This window comes from Anoplopoma fimbria, chromosome 2 (genome assembly GCF_027596085.1).
Source record: "Anoplopoma fimbria isolate UVic2021 breed Golden Eagle Sablefish chromosome 2, Afim_UVic_2022, whole genome shotgun sequence".
NCBI lineage: Eukaryota > Metazoa > Chordata > Actinopteri > Perciformes > Anoplopomatidae > Anoplopoma > Anoplopoma fimbria.
This window is the reverse complement of record NC_072450.1, coordinates 15377379-15402539: the sequence shown is the minus strand read 5'-3', so window position 1 is coordinate 15402539 and position 25161 is coordinate 15377379. Positions and strand designations below refer to the sequence as shown.

The window sequence follows — 25161 nt, the reverse complement described above, 5'->3', positions numbered from 1 at the left end:
TGTGTGTGTGTGTGTGTGTGTGTGTGTGTGTGTGTGTGTGTGTGTGTGTGTGTGTGTGTGTGTGTGTGTGTGTGTGTGTGTGTGTGTGTGTGTGTGACGTGGCTGCTCACATGTGTTTATGTGTGTGACCAAATGTGTTTTAACTTTGGTTTCTAAATGACAGTCACACTATCTGAAACACACACAAACAGCAAACAGTAGTTTACTTACAGACAGCATTTTTGTGACTGGAGTCTTTACTGGGCATCATCTTCACCCCTCTGGACTTCAACTCTATTGCTTTTTTCACTGCAGAAAGGAGAGGAGAAGGAGGTTAATAATTAGAAATAATATTTTATTAAACCTAAATTACTGCATACATTTGAATGCTTATTATTATCAGCATTTCCATTCAATACAGCTGTGCAATTTCTCTGCAATCAAGTAGTGCTTCAAGCTCGCCCTCCAATAACAAACCTACAACAAATGCAACAGTGGCAGAAACTGAAAATTAGAACAGGGGAAAGGGAGAAGACATTAAAAGGCACAGAGAAGAAGGGACTTGAGAGGAGAAAAAAGGGGGAGAAGACCAAAGCAGTAGAGTAGCTTTAAAATGGATTCCATCTATTTCATCGTAAGTAGCACCATTGCAAAGGATAACAAAAAAGTCTATGCTACAACCAAACTACATTCCACTGAGAAAAGCAAATCTCATCTCTCTCGTTCTCTCTCGTTCTCTCTCTCTCTCTCTCTCAGATGAGACACAAAGAAGAGACAGACGGAAAGTTACCAATGGCAAGAGCAAGGGACCAAAGACTGAGGAAGAAAGAAACAGCATAACATGATTTGTAAAAGAGAAGGAGACAGGAATTTAGACACGCAGCAAAATATACAAGTCTTGGATCGCCATGTTTAACATTGGAAGAAGCCAATTAAATCTGAGCCGCCACACGGATACTAATATGCACCCTAATATGCTAATTAAGTAATACAACCAGTCAATTAGATGACAGGAAAGGTCCAGAAAATCAAGTCAGGTGGTTTCAGACTTATGTCCCCAATAATAGTCATTCTAAAACATGAGCATACCATACATGTATGCATAAAAGGGAGGCAGAGAGCAGATAAGTAATAAGACTGAATGAGTGTGATATACCTTGGTATTGAGCACTGAATCCTTTTCTTCGATGGTTGCTGTCTGAGGTGAAATGTATCCGTAGCCAGTTCTTATTTGAGATCACCGGTGAGGGCAGGGTTGTACCAGTCAGCCTGGAGGGAAGCAAATAAGAAATTATTAATAAAAAACAAAAAAAAGAGAAGGATAGACAATATGACAAACAGACCTATTAATATTCACATTTCATAACTAATGTATCTCATATGTGTCAGACTTTCTAAATTAGAGTTTACTTGCACTGACTTTTTGCTCCTAAGTATTTCTAACATACTTCAGAAAATTCAGCAGAGACAGACATGGAAAAGAAATGTTATGATGTTAAAAAAAATAAAGCTTTTGTTATTGCAGATATACAGTATCCACCCTCTCATTGAAGATGAGCTTACGTATTATGAATTTGAGGTAGAATAATTCCTCTAACATAAATACCATTGCTAAAGAAAAGTGCTTCAACATGCTGCCATGTAATTGCAGATTAAAGCATTATAGATTGCAGCACGACCAAGCACTGTGAAATCACCCATCACAAACAATCATGAATACAATACATCATACAATGCAGAACATAGAAGTGTGAATAACTAAATAGCTTCATCCGATAGCCTTTCAATAAATAAAAATATCCCTTATGAAGCAGAACTTTCCAATGAGTTCAAAGCATGATATTGATGTCACTTTGCATTGTCGTCCGAGGTGCAAAGGCTGGCTGTAATTCAAGGAGATTTTAGCTGAAAGGCAATTTGTTCCACCCGCTTGGAAAATGTGGACCAGGGAATAAGATGAGTGATATCTTCCTTTCACATAATGATCAGCACTGGCCAGAAGCAGAGCACTGCGCTTGTACTGGGTACAGTATAACTCCCACTCCCTCCCAAGTGTGTTTAACTGAAAGATTTTCAACAAATCTTTGCTTTAAAAAAAAAAGTGAAAAAGTGAAAATGTACTGATATGCCTGTTCACCGATTGATTGAAAAGCAACAGAAAGCCATATTGAAGAGCACATAGTAAAGTAGTAGAAAGTTTGCAAAGTTCCCGTCTTCAAAAACACTTTTTAAATCATCACCACTGAGACGATGAGTTGGTTGCCTATGGTAAGTATTACATCAGATTTATCTGCTCTCACATTTTGTTAGGAACGGCAACCAAAGCAGTGGTAAAGAACGATTTTAAAATGTTGGGAAAATGGTGCACTGAGACAAAAAAGGAAATGATGTAAGAGACTGCCTGGAAGCCAATGTTCTACCATCCTCCCTTGAGCAACAAGAGCCACTGTAGCTGCCCTTCAATAATGCCGCAGGTATACTGAGTAGATAAAGGGAGAAGGAAACACAGATGAGGAAAAGGGCAGAAACAACAATATGAGAAGTGATACAAAAATGATATTAAGAGTGCTTGTTAAAGGACCTCATTGAGTGCTTATTATTGGAGACATGTGCTATGCTATGCTATGTTCTGCACCTTACCCTGACCTATGAGCTCCATGTATTGTGGGTAAGAAAAAATGATGTGCCTACTGTCTGACCAATTGCCTGATCAATCTTAATAATTGTGTTCAGGTGTATACATTAAGCTTTTGGGGAGCTCCTTCTATGACTTAAAGACACATATGTCATTTAAAAATGGATCAAAATCAAACATCAAGATTTTATTTGCTGCAGAAACGCTGAAACCACACTTGATCACTGAGGTCAAGGAATGCTAGTTTACACTAGCTACATTTTACCTTTGACTCAACTTAACATGTACCCAGAAAAAAGCAGCTCCTTGTCTTTGAATAAAATGTCAATTGTCATGGCACCCTAGTTCGCTTTTTGGTGAAACTGATTGGCTGAAAGGTTTTGGGAGATAAGTCAAGTTGCAAGAGACTAGAGGCCCAGTGGTGTGCCTTACAGGGGCCATCTGTGTTAAAACCTATCTGCACTTCAAAAATATTAAGAGCAATACGTTATTCCCAAATCATGTTTCTTTTTTGAGGATTATGTCTTGTTTGGGCTCTGTACTTTGATAAATTTGTGTTTCTTTGCACATTTTATTGAAAAATGTATGCTCTCTAGTGGTAAGAAATCAATTATCACAGCTTTAACAAATGTACTGAGAGCTGGCTGAAAAACAGCCCTTCTTTAGATCAGGTTTATGGTTCGGGACAGCAAGGATTTTGAAAAATAAGTTTAAGAGTGTTTAAAAGGACATCTGTTTCTCTCTCTCTACTTTTCAGCAAAATCTGAAAAGTAGAGAGAGAAACAGATAAAAAATGAGAGATATGCTGCATCTTTTCAATTATTAATGGGGGCTGGCCAGCTGTCTGACATTGGAATGAGGGAGCGACAAGAGGTCAGAGAGAAGGAGGAGAGAGGAATGAGACATGAGACTGAAAAGAAAGGGAAAAAGAAGGACCAGATGAGAAGAGAAGAGGGGAAAGTGATAAACGTTTCAAAGAAGACAGCCTAACTTAGTGAAAATAACATACATGAAGGGGAACAGATGCGATTAGACATGTTGGACAGTAACCAGTGAAGCAGGTTATAGGAAGAAAAGCAAGAATATGAGATTAGAAAGATAATTTACAAGGTGAAATAAAGCAGAGAAGAGAGAGGACAGAAAAAAGCATGCAAGAAAACAGGATCTGATGGATGAAGAACATGGGAGAGGAGGTGAGAAAAGGAAATTCACTTAAATGAACAGAGAGAGGGGGAGGTTAGAGAAGTCGCGAGGAGAGGTCGAAATTTAAGAAAGGGGAGGCAAGGAGGCATGTCTAAATGAGGTTAGACATTACAAATACGAAGTTACAAAGGATAGAGATAAATGAGAAAGTAAAGTGAAGATGGAAGACGAGTGATTTGAGATAGGAGGGGATAGAAAACAGAAAATGAAGAGAATTGAAAGTTTCACTTAAAGAGAGAACTCACATGGGGATAAAACAAAGGAAGGTGTAAAATATATCAGTGGCGAGGTTTGACAGACCTGAGAGGAGAAGACAATAGGAGAAGAGAGGCCAAGTCACGAAACACAGAGAATACAAAGAAAACCAAGAGCAGGTATTTCTGTGCACCTCACTATAATTAGACCACATGCTCTTTGGTGATACATGATCATCACAAAGACACAGATATAACTTTCAACTGTCTGGGCACTGTTGTTTTGGCCCTGGTCCACCATATTGGCTGCTTGTATTGCTGGCAATACTTTATTTTAAGTGTATCCCACTGCTGCACAAGAATGTGAGCACCTGCAAAATGACAAAAAGGCACTGTAAAAATAAATGATTGGAAACAAGTCAAAAAAGTTGGAAAACACATTATCCACAACAGATAGCTGTTTATTCCAAGAGCTTAGTGCAAAACCCTGGTACACTGGTACTTTTAATCTCATAACACGCCCACGCACTCAAACGGAAACACACACGTACACGCGCACACACACACTCACACAATAGCAGAGCCAGTAAACATAATTTAAAATGTAAATGTAATAACAGGACAAGAGAGGTGTTTGAAAGTGGAGAAAGAAGACTAAGAGATGGCTGGTGGTTACAAAAGAGGATTGGGAGGATAGAAAAAGAGGAGGAGGAGAAGTGGAAGTGGCTCAAACAAAAGAGACTTAAATGGAAGAATGAAAGGAGATGTAACAGAGGGACATGAGAGGAGAGCAAATAAAAGAAAGAGGCACTGAGGATGGATGAGGTTCATCCACAGATGCTGCAGACCTGTTGTCGATAATTCCTAAATTTAAGTAAGGATCAGGAAATAACACAGCTAAACCTTCCAGGTAAAGCCTACCAATGTCAGGATGCTATAAAATAATTTTTCGCTGATGGTTAAATCACACATTTATAAGCAATGGTACTGTATGTATGCTCTATCCTTGAAAAATGGATCAGCATGTTACCAACTTCAAGGTATTTCAGCAAGGATGAGGATTTGCTAATGTGTTTTTTAAATACTTGAGACAATGTTTCCCAGAGATTTCTGTGGGAGTTGCTTCAGAAGTATGAGGTGTCAGAGCCATCAAGTTTGTTCAAGCCAGGCTGTGGACTCCGATAAGGATGTGCCTTGCCTTTTTTTTGTGTTTGCATTAAACATTGCCAGCAGTGGCATTAGCTTGATATTTCTGATGTTTGCAGATGATGTTTCCCTTATGGGTTCATCAGAACATTATCTTTTTTTTCCCCCTGGAGTATGCTTGGCTTTGGATGAGACCATTCAGTAGTTGTTTGCTTGTTCCATGAAGATGAGTTGCTGCCATGGGGCAAAATGTTTAGGAAACTTGGAGCTGACCATAGCACATAACCCCTGCCAACCCCTCTATCCATGCTTCACCCTCCTCCCCTCTTGCCACATTATCGGGTACAGCAAATTTACTTGACGTGGACATTAAAGAATGAATCTGAATCTACCCACAGACACTCTATCTGTTTGTATGGGTGACAATCAATAAGTAGTCAAAAATGAGATTGTAGTTGCCATTGATTGAAATGGGGATGGCTGGACTGACACAACATGAGTGTAAGAATAAAATAAGTCTGCTGGCAAACAGCAGGACCCTGATGTTGATTGAAGGAAGCCCCTTTAGACAGTTCTGGCAAATGGTAAGAGAGCTTTGCCAGCCTACTCGGAGGGGGCTCTGGGGGAGAACCAGGACCGGTAAGAGGTGCCAAAACGCTCCCCTGGCCTTAACCGTCACTCTGGATCCCTCAGAAGAAGATGGAAGAGCTTCCCACAAAAGTAACATCTGGGCTGCTCTTCTTATGCCTTTTCCAATCAATGAACAGATTTTGCCTTGGTTAAATGACTAGAAAATGAGCTGGATAAGCAAATAGAAAGTGGATGACTGAATGGAAATTACTTTGCTACAACTATTTCTATTGCAGCCAAATAAAGTAATTAAAAACCAAACGGTCTATGTGTGTTTGTGTGTGTCTGTGTATGTGAGAGAACGAGTGAGTGAGAAAGCGAAAAGAAAGAGAGAGAGGGAGAGAAAGAGACATGATAGCGAAAAAGAGAGAAATCAGAGGTTATAAAAAAAGAGAAGAGAAGAAAAATACGTTGAAAATAGATAGAAAACTGCTAAAAGTCTCACTTTTAATGTAACCCATGCAGAAATTGCATGTTTACTTATGACAACAACTTATTTTGTTTGTTCAAATAACAGGTTTCCTTTAGTTAAAAGTGGCACAGAGCTGAATGCTAACATCGTCACCTTAGTTTAGCTTGTTAGCATGCTAAAAGGTGTACAGTTAAGGCTAATAGGATTGTTATTAGCTTAACAGATATTTGGACTTTTAACAAAGTTTTGGGTAAATTCAAATATTAACCTGATGATAGGGCTGGATTGAAGGTTAAATGATCACAGACCGTATTACAATTCTGTCTAAGAGGGACATTAATGTGCGTACCAAATTGCATGGCAATCCATCCAAAATTGACAAAACACTTGTGTCAATAAAGGAAAATTTAGGGGATCACCAAAGTGATTGAAATTAATTCCCAGGGGATCATGACTGTAGTAGTTTTATACATTATGTCAAGTGAGTGACCCTGTCATTCGATTTAAGAAATAATTGGCAATTAGGGCCCCTCATTCAGTTAGAAAGGGAAAAGATGGGATAAGAAAGGATACATTTACTGTGAAAATTCTGAGATTCTATCAGTCTCTTTAAATCAGCATAACAAACTAAAAATCCTTGACTCTCAAAGTGATGATACATTACAGCAAATTCTTGAGTTTTCTGTACCAGCCACTGGGTTAAAATCAATGTGAACATTGTAATAAGCAATGAGGAACGAAACACCATAATCACTGCAGGTCATGCTCCTTGGATATAATGGCTTTAAGCATAGTAAGAATTCATTCAGTTAAAGAAAATGACAGAGCACCATTGGCCTTTAAGCATTTCTGTGTTTCTTGTGTTTTGATAGACTGAGATAAAAGAGGAAAGGAGGACAGAAAGAGGGGACTGAAAGAGAGAAGAAGGGATAGCCGGAGTGAGTGTTTAGAATGCGGAGAAAAAGGAAAGAAGGAGAAAAAGGTGGAAGGGTAGTGATGAGGTTGTAGGCAGGAGAAGAGGGGTTTAAAAGCAAGAAAGACCTGCTGCAAACATAGTTAAACTGATTAAGAAAGTAATCAGTTAGAACATCTGTTCAGATTTTAAGATATCAGCTGTTACAACAAAACAGATAACACCCTTTATGTATATTTCATGTTAAGCCAGGATAAGCTATTTATGTGTCACCAAGATTTCAGTGCACCAAAGTAGTACAAAGAGTATTGAAACAGGAACCTCTGTATATCATATATCAAATAGCCAAATAAAAAAATCCAAATAGTTTCTTCTTTAAAAGACAGTCCTGCTGTTGCTTAGAGAAACAGTCAGTTTAACTAATATTATCAGGTTTCTGTAAAAGTCACCTTTCTGGATTTAGTTTACTTGTCAGATAACTTGTTTCCCAGAAAAATAAGGAACTACATATTGATTCATGGAAATCACGTGCAAATACATGCACTGAACTGCATACAGAAACAGCTGTGTGACCTGTTGACATTTCACTTGCTAAATGGGGAATAAAAATAAATGCAGACTATTAGCTACACAGTGCTATAAAACCAGTGGACCATAGAAGGCAACACAAATGCCTGCAAGTCTTCTGCCTTCCTGACCCCTCTTACTTTGTCTCCCAGTTGCTCCCAGTGCATTCATTTTCTACCTCATCCTCTGTGCAGCCTTCTTTATGTTTCAATAATAATTTGGGTGAAATAAAGTTCACATTAGCCATTAACTGCACTCTTTGGCTAGACTGACATCACTCAGAAGGCAGGTTTCAGAACATTAGCAGGTCAGTTGTAGCCTAAAAATTGGGTATCCAGGACATAATCAGCAAATTAGACAAAAGTAAAAAAAAAAATGCTATGATAGTTAAGTGGTAAAAAAGCATGATATAAGGAATGACATAAAATAATATGCCCATGATTGTATTCTGACTGGAATCAAATCATGACTTTGTCCAGTGGGTTAAAAAAAGTCACATCAATCAGGCACAATCACTTATATACACACGTGTGTCTCTGTCCGTGTCACGTGTGTTGTGTGTGTGTGTGTGTGTGTGTGTGTGTGTGTGTGTGTGTGTGTGTGTGTGTGTGTGTGTGTGTGTGTATGTGTCAACCAGTCAACCTGACATTCAAACCGCCAGCTAGCGGACAGGAACATAAAACAGGAAATTGCTTTTGGGACAGCCAATCAGAAAAAGCTCACGGTAAACAGGAAGAAACCGTCACAGTGGTCCTGTCAGGTGCCAGTCATTTTCACAATGACCTGTCCACATGCCTCAGTGGAAATGTCAATCATCTCTTAATCCCACCTCTAGAGTAAAGGATTTTGGATTGTAAAACATACAGAAGCCCATTTAGGTTTATTTTCTTATAGTATTTAATATATTCATATAATTACATTGTTATAGACCTGGAGTCAGTGAACTTTCATTAAATATACAAGGCATCTGGGTGACCTTTGGCGCCTTAGAGGCAAAGCATATAATTGCAACATCTGTTAAATTCCAACCTAGTATACATTTTGAGAATCAAATTATTATTCTCATCCACAAATAATTTGTTCATATCACTTCATACTATTTTAGTGTCTATCTGCCAACTTAAATCTGATATTCCTTGAAATTATTTTAATGAATCATTCAATAAACAACAAATGAAACACAAGGAACTAGAGGGGTTGCATCAAAAGGCTCCAGTTGCTGCAGTCACTGTTTTCCATGTGATAAAGCCTTGGGAGTGCTCCCTATCTTACCCCTGCATTGCAGAGGGTGGGTTGACATCGGTCCTTGAACATTATACTGTCAGAGACAAGCCATGTGTCTGTGTGTGTGCAAACTTGAATGTGTGTAATCTGTCAGAGCCTAGCGAAAAGATCAACAGCTCACACAGTCAGAGGGCCACTTAAGACCTGACACTGACATACACGCGGAATCATGAGGATGGCGTGGCTGATGTGTACAGCTCTGCTGGTGACAGGACTAAACATGCAATTATTCTCCATTCCTTTTGTTTCCAACTGGTGCTATCCTCACTGCCTCCTTCACTCTACGTATTTATCTGTCGACCTATCATTCTGCTCTTCTGCAAGTTGGGCCACAATCATGAACCATTTCCCCACATGGAAGACAATGTCATCTATCAGTTGAAGTGAGGGAAATGTTAAAAATGGGAGGCAGTTTCTGCAGGACATGGTGATTTATAAATGCTTTTTGGGAATCATATATACCAGCGAGAGACAAGATAAATAAAGATTAAGATTTAAAAATTCTATTGGCAAAAATGCCACGTGACCTTGTACAGTTTTCAAGATGATTTCATTAATTTGCAGTGATATAAATCTTTTTTTTAACAAAGGATTACAAAGACATTGCAAATAATTCTCAATTCTAGAAAAAAAATATATCAAATCATTTCATGTAAGCATGAAGCTTTTCCACCATATTTATGATGCACTGAAAGCCACGAGTCTACTACCTTCAATATCTGAGCAGCCTTGACTCACAGGCATGTATGTTGTTATTACTGAAGGAGGCCAAACTTCTCTTCCCTCTCTAGATTCCCCAAGCAGTTCCAGCAACTTGCAACAGCGATCACCCTGAATGCCTAACAGTTAGAAAGCCTCCACCCCTGCAAAAAACAACCTAAATCTCTACTGGAGATTTGTTATATTCTAAACACACCAACGTGAATACCAACAGCGCTCTAAATTTAAAAAACAGAGTGTGTTCTGGTACAACATAGTGCCAATTTTCAAATCTGACCAAAGAAAATGGGAGTGAAAACAACAATTTATCACCTTCCCTGTGGGATTTGAATGAAACAGGAAAATCAACAGGACTCCTGTGCAGCTAATCAATCAGTAGTTGTATCTGTCCTCCCGAACAACATCATTAGTCCTCTTTTAATGCGGCCCCCCCACCCTTGAATGTATACAAGTTAGAGACAAATGCAGTGAAAACAACAACAGTTCTCTTTAATGTGAACACATCAGCTCACAAAACAATAATGCCTCCAGGCTACTAATTCTTGGAGAGTAGAATCATGTGTCCCCACCTGAATCACAGAGCGAGGCTGTGGTTTCTTCTGTGTGTTTGTTATCCTCAAGCTCTGAAACACAAATGCTAAGTCCTATCTATTCACCTCTCAAATGTCAGTGGTGACTGTGTGTGTATGTGTCTGTTTTTATTATGGACCAACTCAGCATGTGGTGTGTCACTCCTGCTGATCTTCACACAGACTTGTGTGCCCTCCAACATGACTATTTACCTACTCGACATTGTAGTCTGCGTATGAAATGTATCTCACCATATGCTTGGTGCCTCTGTCCCGCTGATTTCCAGGAAGTCGTACTTGTCCTCTAATAAGAAGTCGTTGAAGACGAGAGCTATAGTGTCCCCGGGTTCAGAGAGGATTGACCACGTACAGTCCAGGTTGTTGTCATACTCTGCAGGGTACCCAGGGCTGGTTATTGAGCCTGCAGTGCCTCGTAACGTCCCACCACATGCTCCCTCCGCTAGAGAGAGAGGTAGAAGGACAAAGAATAAGAAGAAATAGCAACACTACTGGTATGTTTTCATATTTCAAACTTTGGTTTTGGTGCATCCTCTCCTGGGTTGGCTTGATCATTTCCTAGTTATCTTTTATTTTTAATATTTTGGGGATGGGATTAATTTATTTGTAGATAAATTAACATAATTATCACATTAATAAGAATAGTGCAACTAAAATAACAATAATATTGTAATTTTCAAACTCATCATTAATTCTATCATTGTTACTTCTTCATTAATACGTCATTGTTACATCTTCAAACTCTTACACTTCAAAGTTATTGATGTGAAAACAAAGGAAATATTATAAATCAACAAGAAAGCAGAAATCCAATTATTTGTTTGAAGCTTCTGAAAAACACACAAAAAATATTAAAGTGTTTTTTACAGGGATTTATCACGAGTTACTTAATCACTGAGCTGAGCTGTTTAACATGGTGAACACCTGGGCATAACTGTTCTAGTCTGCAGACTAATGAACCATCAGAAAGGCTTTGCTTGAGGATTTTAGGCTCCATCTGGGTCATACAATGGTTTGTTAAGCTGTGCTTTAAAATCAATACACTGGGGCTTTCATCTTCTTCCGGCCTGTGAACTCATGTTAAGGTCCTTCAATTCTCATGATCCACCCAATAGTTTATTTTTCCTTACATTATATCCTTCCTTTATTATTTGGCATTAGGAATTTCTAGAAATAAATTTCCCTTCTGAGCTAAGCGTTATGGGACATGCAAGTTGTCATGTCAGGTTAGGCATGACATACTTGTATCATCTATTTCAAAAACGAGAGTATGTGGCTTAATTGCTGACATAGAAAAGAGAGAAGAACAAATGAAAGAAAAAGAAAAACAGAAAGAACACAGACAGACACAGACTGAATGAAAGAGGGAAAGAAAGAAAGAAAGAAAGAAAGAAAACATCTTACCTCTACAAAATGGTGACGGGAAGTCCCACTGTGCTCCACTGCCGGCTGATACAATACACGTGAGGATACTGTGTCCTTCCAATACAAAACCTGACTCACAGCTGTATCGGATCTTGTCCCCCATGTTGTACCGCGAGCCATGAATGACTCCGTTTGGGATGAGGCCGGGGGTGCCACATGTGTGGCTCGGCAAGACTGAAACACAAAGAGGAAACAGAGAAAATTATACTTAATTATATGATGTTTAAAATGAAACAAAACAACTTACATTTGTGACCCAACATCGCTAGTCGCATATGTCTATGAGCTAAAAACATTGAGTATTTTTTACATGCCAAAAAAAGAAGTGAGTATTTTGTCCTGACCCCGAGGTTAAGAACCATTGGTATAGGATACATGTTTCAACAACAGTTTAAACAATATCTCTTGAATGTAAATTGTTCAACAATGTGATGATTCACACAAAGCTGAATGTCAAACAAATCTCAGAATATTAACACCGATTTACATATGAACCATTCCCATTTAAAGTGGAAACTGACCAAATAACAACCATCAGAATAAACATGAAATAATAAGATGTGTATGTTTGGTTTGCTAGAAACCCCAAAATATGTGAAAGTGACTGTGTGGTATTTAGATGTCTGGCTGGCATTTTGTCTCTAATGTGCATCTGTTGTTGCCAGTTCTTGGATGACACAGCTCTACAGGGGGAGCAGCTAAAGGCAGCTCATGGCATAACCAGGCCAAAATCAATCTATGACTGTGGCCAACATGCCTTAGCTCTACAGAAGGGGCATCAGCACAGTACAACTTGGACCAACTCCACCGTATCTGACCCCGGTGTACACTGTGTGTTATGTGTATTTGTATAACTGGAGCGTGTTAACTTGCTGGGTGTGTACTGCGTGCATGTAAAGTGTATCCAAATGGCTGATTTTTATGTGTGCGCGTATGTGCATGCACAGTGCAGTGTGTCTACACGTAAGGGGTATTCAGTCAGTCAATCTGTGTGTTTGTGGATGCTGTTTCAATTAAACGCTAGCATGGTAATTAGACAAAGCTTCACCATGAGACCCTGAGAACTAGGACAGAGAGAAATAGGGAGGGGTGTGGGGTGAGAGGAAGACAAAGAAGAAGAGGAAGTGGAGAAAAAAAGAAAGGAAGTTGTAGAGATAGACGGGAGAGAGGAGAAAGAAGAAGGGGGGAAAGACTAGCGACGGTATGATAGAGGGAGTGAGAGGGGGAGAGGAGGGGAGGAGGAGGAGACAGGAAAGGGTAAAGACTAAGACTCCAGTCAGACAGTTAAAATAGAGAGGTGAACTAATTACAGTGGGTCCTAAACATGTATAATTTACACTAATTGACTCATTATTCAGTTTGTATGAAGTCATGCATCAAAGGCAAGTTACTCACACTCAGCTGACCATGCCTTCCTCTGTGCAAGCATGCTGCCTGTTTTTGTTTTAACAAAGTGGGACAGACAATCAACTTCAGAACCCAAAGTAAAGCATTGACTGAAGGATGGGAAGAAGGTGGAAGAGAGAGAGAAAATAAAGTGAGATAAGCAACAGAAAGAGGAGAGAATTAAAAAAAGAATTTGTCTGAGCCAAGTCGTTAGTCACACTTTTGTGACCGTAGAGTCCTGTGTCTGCCAGGCAGGCCAGCTTGGTACACAAAGGTATTCCCTCATTCAGACTGATGTCTGAAATAATCAGGGGGTATTTTGGAACGATAAAGTGTTCACGAGTGTTGTCAGTATCGCGCTAATTTCATACTTAACAAGAGCTGCATTTTTGAGAAACCATTTTAGTTTTGGCAACAAAGCGTTCTCTTTTCAGCCATCAAATATTGAACAGTACAGTCTGGTTTGCTTGGACTAAACTTTTAATATCAAAACATTATCTTTTATTTCTATGTGCCAAACTGTGGCTTGTCTGCGGTGCTTAAGTAGGGTGAATGTGGGATACAGTATATATAAAGTGTAGCTTCATTTTGGCAACATCTGGCAGCTGACATTACCCACTTTTAGAGGACTTAATATTCATATACATGTTTGCTGCAGGTGATAGGTTAATAGCTGTATTTAAAGTGATAGTCCCCAGACCCAGATCCTTTGTGAGCCACATCAACTTTTATGCAGAAATCTACCATTGCTATAACAAGCAAATTCTACTCAAATGGGGGAAGTTTGATATATACAGCTCCTGATGTTTAAATGAGGTCTACTCATGCTACCAAACAAATAACAGAAAAAAAATACTTTAATTAAAACAATACTGTCTTTTTAATTAAAATGTAAATGTTATTCTCTTTATATAACTAGCAATAACTTTGCATGTTACAAAAGTAGATAAGCATGAGACATTTTTCATAGCACCAGCTTTAATGCTAAGAAGACAAATTGCCGAGGGCTCTGCCATATGCAGGTAACATAATACTTCTCTGCCGATGCAGTAGATTAGTGTAATGGCAGACATAATAAATTGATTAAAAAGATAATGTCTGATTCCTCTAGGTGAATAGGGGCTGTGCTGTAGGTCTAAGCAGGGCTTCATATGCAGGGCACGCACTCATGCTATGGAAAGACAATTTCAAACATAAACCGTAATAAATGTAGGTGTTACACTTTTGTCTCCACCTGACCTAATTGTTCACTCTTGTCTTAAATGTTTGGAGCAATTTTCATAAGACTAAGTGAGTTATTTTACCTCCAAAGTAAGATTACAAATTATAAATTGCTTGTTTTATGTCGCCATCAATAATCAGTATTCTCTCTTGTTACTGCAACTTATTTACAAGGTGGATGTAGAGGGTAATACTGGATTTGTGCACACAGTGCTTTGATTTGTTTGCCGTGTTTTTAATCGGCACTATACAAATTTGTTTAGCTGTAACCTCATGCCAGGGAAAGTTCACGTTAGTCAGTCGCAATTGTATTCAGTAGTATAATCACTTTGATTACTTAATATTGGATGACTCCTGTTTTTTATTTTATTTTATTCTAACAATTTGCAAGTCAAGGTCATTTGGGGTTATTTCATGAATAAGCATGCATTATGGACCAATTAGAATACAAAACTTGGTCAGATGTGTACAAGGAACTGCTGTTTGCTTGTGAGGAGCACAGAGGACAGTGCAGTCCTCATTATCTCATTACAGATGATTGAGTGGGAATTCAATGTTCCAAACACAGAAGTACAGCATACAACATTTTTTAAATCACTGAAAATGTTTACAATCTCAGATTCAAATATACAAAATTATATCTTTTGAAATCCACAACATTCAGAATACTAAAATAAAGCCCTGCACTTCACTCCTTTAACTTCCACTGTTACAGTCGAGTATATAATTATCATAGTGACTCTGTAGACAGCCATGTGTTTCCTTCTATACCAACCTGGTCTCTCTCCCAGCTAAAATGCTGACGGTTGATCAGTGTCCCTTAGTCAGTCAGTCAAGTTACCGTCAAGCACATTATTTTCCTAAACCTAGCAATGTGGTTTGTTGCTTAAACCTAACATCCTGTAAAGACAGAAGTTTATCTTACGAAGACACTATTCATGTTACGATTGTCTGTGTGTTGGTGGGGAAGTACTTTTTCCACTTGCACCACCCACCATCAATGGAGAAACTTTCTGTGTACGTTTGTTTGTGTGTGTGCGTGTGTGTGTTTTTGTGTGTGTCTTAAACCTTGTGCACGTCTTTGTGTTTGTTTAGGCATGACTGTGTTTGTGTGTGTGTGTGTGTGTGTTTCTGTGTGTGTGTTTCTGTGTGTGTGTGTGTGTGTGTGTGTGTGTGTGTGTGTGTGTGTGTGTGTGTGTGTGTGTGTGTGTGTGTGTGTGTGTGTGTGTGTGTGTGTGTTGTGTGTGTGTGTGTGTGTGTGTGAAAGTGTCTACTGCGAGTGAATGATGATGCTCCTCTGTTGCAGTTGTCCCTCCCGGCCCTTCACAGCCTTAGGGCAGGTCAGTGTGTTGCCATGGTAACTCTAGGGCATTTTAATAGTGATACAGAAGTGACTAGGGGGAGAAAGGTGACGACATCAAGGCTAAGCAGAGTGTGGTGAATGCGAGAGAAGACTACAAAGTGGAAAGACAGAAAAAGAGTTAAGAGAGGAAGGATAACTAAATGAAGGAAGACGGCAGTAAAAGATGAGAGCCAGAAGGAATGAGGAAGTGAGGGAGACAGGAAGGGGAGAGTGAGAGCGGTTTTGTTAATGGCTTTTGTTAAATTATTAAATAATTACTATCAATATCTTGCAGAGACCTTGTATCTTTTCCTATTTCTTATCCCCTTCCTCTAACATTAGTTTCTCTAGATAACCTTACACTCCACATATAACAATGAGTCTTTGTAAAGAGCTTGTCCAAACAGAAGTGTGAGTAAAGATCAAACCTAAGACACTTTTTGTTGCTCACAATGCAAACTGTTAACACTCACTAACCCTAGACATGGTCTGTATTTCTAAGTTACTGTTCAGTTAGAACTGTGTCCACATTGAAAATGTATCTGTCTATGTGTCATATTAAAGTTCAGGCCTAATATATAGCTACTGCTGAAAAGAAGTTTCTTAAGCAAGTTCCTTCGCAATACCTCCTACAGTATAAATAAACAGTGACACATATTAGCTAACCATCCACTAAAAATAGCAAAGCAAACAGCTCCTTGAATCTGTTATAGATGCACTAAAGCAGTTGCTAGTGGATAAAAGCCAGCCATCATAACCTCTCGCTATCCCCCTGTTGTTTATATGCAGTGCACTAGAAACAGACAAACAATGATTCAATTCCAAATATAAATTTCAATGCAAATGAATTGATATTAAATACAAATCTATAACTACTGGACTCAACAATTACAGATAAGGTTTTATTAGGGAATGATCGTACATATTGTATTTATTCCAGAAGATTGTGTGAGTGTTGCTGTTTGTACGGTCAATCCTTGAAAAAACATGGGATGCAAGTGGAAAATGACCCCGTAATTACCTGACAGTAACAAAACAACTGGAGTGAACCATAATTGTATCCAGAGCATGTAACTTGCCACAAGCCAAAGTTGGAACAGATGTTTTGTCAGTCTAGCTCCTCATACCTGGCAAAAAAAAAAAAAGTTTCTAGTTTGGTTTCCAGGGGGCTGTATAGTTAAAACCAAGCGGAACCAGAACAAATGTCAGACCGTGTGCACAAATTGCTAAACGGGGATTTGGACAGATGTTAGCATTTAAAATTTGTTTGGGAAAATTCATTTTTCAGAGTGCTTAAAACTTTTTCAGAGTGCTTAAAACTAACGGAAGATTAGTTAACTTTTTTAAACAAAAATAGTTCTGGACTCTATTGCATGCAGCTTAACGCAATAATCAAGTTGGTGAAATGCAAAGTAATGTTCTCCACCCTCTAAATACATTGAAAAAAGCACAATTCACAAGTCACAAGTCATACACTCGTGCACCAAAAGCCTTGATCAGTAAACTTTGGAGTATAGATGATAGATCTTCAGACTAGCAAATTCATTTCTACCATACTACATTAGCAAATTGGTTTGATATCGCAGATAAACACTCAATTCCCTAGTATACCCTAGTATACAGTAAGTGTTGAGAAAAAGTGCATACAACATAATTTTACCTGCCAACCACCCATCACTTTGAGTCTGAACAAATCACTTCCCATCCACAACACCACTGGGACTCAGAGTTCACAATGAAAGCATCTCTCAATGGGTGCAATCCATAATCCATTAACACCTCTACTCAGAGCCCATGGTGTACATGTATTAACAAATAGCAATAGCCATATTCCTTTAATCTGTGATTCTTGATGTAGAGTTGTTGCTGTTGGAAAGATGCCAAAGCCCCTGAGCTAAATGGACTACCCAGCACCGCAAGTGCTCCCATGGTGTAAATGTATTAACAGCTTCACTGACACATTGAACATAATAACTCTAACCAACCAAACACTAATGGGGCTCCTGGCCAACGGTGGCCTAGGGCCAAAGCTGAACGGAGGACCCTCCCCACCTGCTGCGCTCCCGTAGTTTTAATGTGTCAACAGCTAACGTGACATTTCCAGCAGCACTAACTCATTAATCAAATACATTAAAGGGGTATTCCACCTTCTGAGCACACCTTTGCTCCCACCACTGGAGCCCTCTAAATTGGTTTTCATTATTTTGTCAGGAAAACGTGTAACAGGAGCATCGACTTTCAGGGCAGTGGCCCTTTAAAGAGAGTTACCAAATTTGTTGGTTGCCAGAGAAAGCAGTTAGTTCTAACATGGAAACAAATTACTCAAGGATAGCTTTCCAGTGGGGATACGGAGGTTACATGGCTGCCAATGGTTTCCCTGTATATCATTAGTTTTTAAATAATCCAATTAGTTTAAACAGGTTATGGATTTTGTACAGTGCTATTTTTTACTGCAAACTGCAGTATGATCTAATTTTGCGACATAAATATGACCTACAATAGTACACTACTAAGCATTAGCGACTCAAGGTAAACCAGTATGTGTTTGTGCACTAATATGTATTAGCATCTCGAGTAATGTTTCCAATTGTTTTAACCTTTTCAGTCAGGCTCTAGCAATGAAGCTTCCTAGCAAACAGCATTTAGACACAGGGACACCAAGGGATGTCTACTTTGACAAAGCTCAAACAAACACTATGTGCTTACAGTTCATTGAGTTCATATTCAAAGCAGCATGCAGCACTTTACGTCCCAATGATATTACAGATCAGAGCTTTCATTCCTACATTTATTGCCGTGGGACAAAGAACTGTTTATTATCTCAAATAGTGACTGCACTGTCCAAGATAATGAGAACAACACATCTGAAATCTGCTTGACAATTTGGGAAGCTGGGTTTTCCTTTTAAGTGTGCCAGCCACTGATGTTTCCAGCATTAATTCCCAGTGATCAACAGTGAAGGAGGGCAATCAGAGTACAGACTTCATTTTGTTCTACAACACAGAGAATACCATACAATAAACCACAGCCTAATGAATCAAAGCTTGTAGAATCACAAGTTACGTAGTAAACAAACACCAATGGATTAGAACTTGGTTATGCACATGTAATACCAAATACGACAAACTATATCTACATAAAGCTCTGCATTCTGCAATATTACGCTGAGACCTAAACCCCATTTAACTCTAAAAAGTTACTTTTCTGTTCTGCTTCCTTGGAGTAAACGTATTAAAATGTATTAACACCGCCTTCTCTATGTTCCCTGGGTGGAAATATATTAGCAGGGCAAGTGACATTTCCAGCAGCGCTCCTAATCAATCACCTGCTAAACAGAGTAATCACTGTAGCAGCTACACTCTGTTAAACACCAGCTCTCCTTAGCTTTTCCAGCTTGACTATGGAACCCAGAAATATTGGTTGCTATTATCCAACATCCCCGAGCTGTGATGGCCAACACTATTAAGTCCAGCAGCCACAGAATGACCCGCTATTTACCAGCAGACATGGAGTAGAAACACAGGCCTACTGTAACATTCGTCTCTACAAGCAAACCCTTTTACACGACACATAGCTGTCTGATTAATTAATCTGTATTTACATAGATTTAATAGTGCAGCTTTAGGATGCTCAAGCAATTTTTTCATGCCAAATGCTCAAGTTCCAACAAAGTTAATGTAGTGACATGTACATTGTTATTGAAAAACTAATTTTATTGTAAATGTTCACTCCTTCATTTCAGAGCAAGTCATTACTGCATTATATCATTTTTGCTACCATACAGAATAGTCAACCCAGAGCGTCAGTGTCTGTGAACCATTCTTTTGGGCTACTGAGAGCAGTAAGATACCAAATAATGATTCTCAACCTTTTCAGACCCAAAGCACTGAGGTTTATCTGCCGGCAATAACAATATTGTAGCAAAGAGAATAATTACTTCTAGACAGAACCTGTTAAATTGAAGCTTGAGGGATTTGTGTTAGAGGCTTTTAAAACTATCCCCCTCCCCTCTCTCGCTCAAGAACTGCACTACCATCTCAACCTTGTTCTCTCTGGCTCCTTGCTTTTTCTCCAGTCGATAGTGTTGGTGCTTCCCCCTATTCAGATAGATTGGGAGTTCACTTTTTTTTAATTTCAGGACTGACAAAGCTTTGAGTGCTTGATTTAAATTTTGGGGCCACTGATCACCACTTCTGTTAAGGTGAATTGAGTGTTGGGAGTTGACCAAGAGATGGACCAAAGACCAAGATCTTGTCGCCTGTGGAGATTCTGTTTCAATAACTGCCATTTCATTTTGCAGTTCGCTTGGGCTGAGATACATAAGGTGATGACTTTCAAGAGCCTGAATTGAAAAATCTGTCATGGATTAGCACCACTGATGTAAAATTAAAATGTGTGGAAATATGATCATGTCTACAGCTTTTAAAATTCATCAAGCAGTTGGATTCGGGAGACATGAGAGCTTTGCTGTGTTAAGGATTTCCTGGGGTATGGAACTGTATCCTGGACAAGATAGTGAGTGCCACTTATAGTAGGGAATGATCTTATTCTTCGGATCTACTTCAGATCTATAATAGTTGCCAAGAGCTGGTAAAAGTTGAGCATAAGCATGTTCAAGGACCATAATTACCACTTTGGTGTTGTTGCACTTAGGCTGTTAATTAACCTGTGAATATATCTAGCTGAGATGAGGGTCTGACTGAGTGGAAAACATCAGTGTTAAGCTGGTTCTATTTTGCATTAAGGTATTGAGATACCAAGTGAAAACACTGCCCCCTAAGGTGTTCTAGACAAAGACTGACTTTGAGATAACCATGGGACAATCCCGGTTTGTGCTGAATAGATTACATATACCAGCTGGACTGGTAGCACGGGGAAGGAAAATTAACTAAAGTTGCTCAGGGACAGGACAGGACATGGATTTCATTTTGCAAGCAACTAAAAATACAACAGAGGAGAATCTTTATGGGCCAAAACCTCTAAGAATTTATTTAAACAACTTCCCAAAAGATCATTGTTTAAATCTGTGTATCTATGCAACTCTAAAAAAAGTAGCAGTTGTGAATACTACATCGGTTGGAAGGATTTCAAGGCTGAGCAGAAAAATTTACTGTATTTCTTACTAAAGCTTCAGAGCTCTTTGCTGCAACTGACACAATGTGACGATAGCAGTCACATACATTGTGTCTTTCCAACAAGTTTTGAGAAGGACCTTATTTGAGAGTTATTTAAATGGCATGTCCAAAAAATAATAACACAATGACAGCTTTGGGAAATGTGATCCTGGAAGGTGGTTACTATGGAAACAGTGACCTAGCCTTAGGCTCCAGAGTGCTGCAGGGGACACACAGAGTAAATATCAGTCAACCTCTGTATAACACAACACAGAACACATAATTAGTTATTTGCTCTTAAAAGGAACTATACAAATATGGAAATGTTTTGATCTGGGACAGTTCAGCCTAGATTTGTGCAACTAGCTTCCAATATGATAATCTGGAGTCCCCAGACTTTAATCTGTGATACATCCGAGACTGCCTGTATTCTGAGACCCAAAACATAATTTTAATATAGTACTCTGCTCTGCAGCACCAGAAATGGCTAATGGCTTAACTTTACTTTTGTTTTTCTATTTACTTTGAATAACATTAACAACATAGTTTCACTTTCAAACCAAATGACCAAGCTGCTCATAAAACGGATGATAGTTTAACGCCCTACGTCTTTAATGTGATGTTCTTAAAAGCTTGCATACTTTGTTCATATTTAAAGCCAAGATAATGTTAATGTCACAATAATAATGTTTAAACTTCTTAACATGTTCACTTTGGGGAAAAAACTACAAATCGATTTCATTACTATAAATAAAGTTCATGCTGCCAAAAATAGTTTCATGCTTGAACTCCTGACTAATTCATATTTAACTTGAGGCCTGAACTATCTAGTTACTATAATATGGAAGCAACCAGTGAAGCAGTAGTTTAATCGTTAAAAAACGCATTACTGAAATGAAAAATAATGAAATGCTTACAAATATACAAAGTCAGCAAACATCTGTCCGTCTATCAGTCTTTCTTTCTGCTCACTTGTCTACTTTCATGAGCCTTCTCCAATAATGGGTGAAGTTCCTTATACCTAATTATGTCAGAGCCTTGAGGAACATGGGTTGGCAGACATGATATAGCATCTCATTCATCCAAAAAACCTTCAAATCGCTAAAACCACATCCATTTCCATTGTCCATCATCACCCAACCCCATCTGGCTCCTCCTCCCTCTCTTCCTCTCCAAAGAGCACAGTCAACACATCCTGTTCCATTTGTTTCCTTCCTGTCACCAATGATGACAAACTTGACCTGCTGTGCCTTTGCATAGTAAGAGTGGCCTGCCCTGAGTTTGTGGTATATCAGAGGAAACAATGGAGGAAATAGCATCATTTGCCCTAATCAAAACTCACATGCACATGTATGCACAGGTGTGAGCCCACTTATACACACATAGTACAGAAAGCATGACCGTATAAGCACGCCCGAGCAAAGTAAATGTCTTTTTTGTCTTAAATACGGTGTTGCTAATCCTGTGTGTTAAGGCAGAATGGTGCGTAACTGTACATCAGCGATGCACATGATATATCTTTGACATATGTTTGGTGTTAGTATCTGAATCCACTGGTTTTCTCCCAAAGTCAGGTAGCAGACACAATGCAAGTTGATAACTAAGCCACAGATCAGACATGACATAAACCAGAATTAAGCAGATCAGTTATATCTGGCATGCTGTAAATATGAAAATTTATGAATGTCACGAATAGAAAGGAGTAGAGGAGAATACAATTGAACAAAACAGGAGCACAAGTGTTCATTGCTCCAATGTAAATGGACATTAATCATTGCTGTCCCTGATGCTTGTTGCACCACTCTCTCTCTTTTTACACACACAAACACACACACACACACACACACACACACACACACACACACACACACACACACACACACACACACACACACACACACACACACACACACACACACACACACACACACACGGTGTAATGAATCTTCATTTAGTCCTGCTGTCCTTTGGGCACATTTACATCTGTCAAGTCACGATTCAGAATGGATGGATGGGCTTGTGTGTGCGTTTGTGTGTGTCTTTCTACATGCTGTATGTATGTGTGAATCAATTTGTCGTCCTGTGTGCTAATGTGTGTATGACTTGTGCATTTATCTTGTATCTTTAAGGACAAGTCTGTCTTGATGTCTTCTGGTATGCACATGTGAGCAGATGCATATTAGTGTCTCTCTCTGTCTTTGTATACATACATTATTGTGTGTGTGTGTGTGTGTGTGTGTGTGTGTGTGTGTGTGTGTGTGTGTGTGTGTGTGTGTGTGTGTGTGTGTGTGTGTGTGTGTGTGTGTGTGTGTGTGTGTGTATTCCCATATATCATCAGACTGACAACCAAAGATACACACACACAAATACACACAAAAACACAATGCTTTAGTGCTATTTTTTAAGCATACGAGGTTGCATCATAGCTCATGGAGAAAACCAAACTGGCAGTATAAATTTATAAATTGGACATTATGTGTCGCTAAATTGCTGCATATTTTCTAGACGTTCAGTTCATACTGTTTAAAGTAATGTGCTGCTGGCATAAAAGACAGAAACGATTTGATATATCTCATCTTTTTATCCAACAAAGATGTATTATAAAAGAGCATAGCTTACTCTCAATCCACAGGATCTTACATAAAGAGGACTGTGTATGGGAGATTTGAAGCCATAAAAGAAAAGGTCTATTTTTTATTACTGCCTGCCAGATTGTGTCAAGGAACATTATCTGAAGGGCAGTTTTGGGGGGCCACTAAAGTGGGTGGTAACGGAGTAACAGAAAAATTGTGATAATGGTTAAAAATGCCATGTCATTATTCTTTGTGCCTACCTTGCGTTATTATTACTGCATTCCCCCTGTAAAATGTCAAGTCACAGTAGAGACTTCAGGTAATTTGAGTTTTAAAGGGCATAACATCTGCATTATTAATTTTTCAGGAATTGCTCCACTAAAAATCTAAGAAGAAATATACTAATCATATTATCAGTATCTTATCATATACTGAGCAGATACTTTAATAAAATGAAATGCAATACAAAACAAAGACAACTCCACATAACTTCTTTCAGGTGATATGAGTGTTTTTTTGGGCCTATTTGGGGTTTAATAAAATTACCCTTGTTCCTTCACAACTAAATGGACAAACTTGCACTCATGTGAAATTTAGTGTGTGAAATGGGCAATCATTGACAACATAGGCTGTTATGTTCACCACATAGGAGGCAGATACTAAAACGTTTGCTCAGCACACCACGAGATGACAATCTGTCCGGCCTAAAGTAAATGTATGAACTACAAATACTGGCAATGCCAAATCAATATCCCAACATCCTACAGACCGATAGTAAGCCTACCAACATCTACGAACCATGTCACTGAAATTAGAAGTATAAATTATGCATATCAGACTTTTTTGTCTGTCAGCTGTAAATATGCTTACACAAGGCTATAAAGCATGAATGGAGTGACATAATTGAGATGACAATTCTTCTTCTCGATAAATCACCAATGGCAGGACCTCCAAATTCCCAGGAACACCTATGTTTCAGTACATCAATCAACCGACGATGGAGGTGGACAGACAGATTTTGCTGACTCCACCTTAACAGTCCAAAATGTGGCTTAAGATATTGGCATCTGTGCACTTGGAATACATTTTTGATCCGTCACACCAAAAAAATCTGTTGAGGACTCAAACCAGTGTTTCTGCTATATTCATTCACATGCTGTCCCTGACTGTTCAGCTTCACTGCAATCCTGCGTGTGTAATATTGCCTTATTTATCACTATTTTCCAGCAGTCATTCTGTCACTCAAGCATCCCTGTCACAGCGGGAGCCCCATTGTTTTCTGTTCTGCTCGGTTGAAATCTGCTGCTGATACTAACTCAACACTTCCCGCATGTGCAACACAATAAATGTGGAAGCAGCGGTGGGCCTTGTGAACCTCTTCGGAATGTGTTGACAATCACATCGAGGTTAGGAAGTCGGTTTGATATAGCAAAGAAAAAGAAAAAAAAAAGCATTTAGGAATGATATTATATTTTATGAATAATAACCCATTTTTAAGCGACAACATTTTTTATAAAAACATTGTATAGGTTTGCAAGCAAAAACAAGAAAAACAGCCTCACACGCAGTTGAAGTAGCTAGATTAATTCGTGCAGAGAGTTGGGCCAAACCTCACACATGTGGGTAACATGTTATCATTGGCATGAGCCCTGATTAAAGCTCTTCACAGTAGTACAGCGCTGTTTGCAAGGTTAGTATCCCTCCTTAATACCAGTAAACCTACATGAAGAAAACTAATATAAAAGGTGCTTAATACAAGATTGGGAGCCATTCAGTTGCCTCTCAACGGCTCTCAACAGTGCTAACAGCACTCACAGCTACAAAGGTGCT

At 38.9% G+C, this 25161-nt stretch overlaps 1 protein-coding gene across 1 annotated transcript in view; it reads right to left on the bottom strand.

The window, feature by feature from the left end:
- LOC129105835 (CUB and sushi domain-containing protein 1-like) overlaps positions 1 to 25161 on the bottom strand; it is a 357039-nt gene that overhangs the window by 158883 nt on the left and 172995 nt on the right. Inside the window, exons 4-7 of the mRNA XM_054617046.1 lie at positions 11675 to 11869; positions 10505 to 10712; positions 1136 to 1248; positions 211 to 288 (exon numbers count right to left, since the gene is read on the bottom strand). Of these exons, the coding sequence (XP_054473021.1) occupies positions 211 to 288; positions 1136 to 1248; positions 10505 to 10712; positions 11675 to 11869 (594 nt within the window). The remainder of the gene's footprint in view (positions 1 to 210; positions 289 to 1135; positions 1249 to 10504; positions 10713 to 11674; positions 11870 to 25161) is intronic.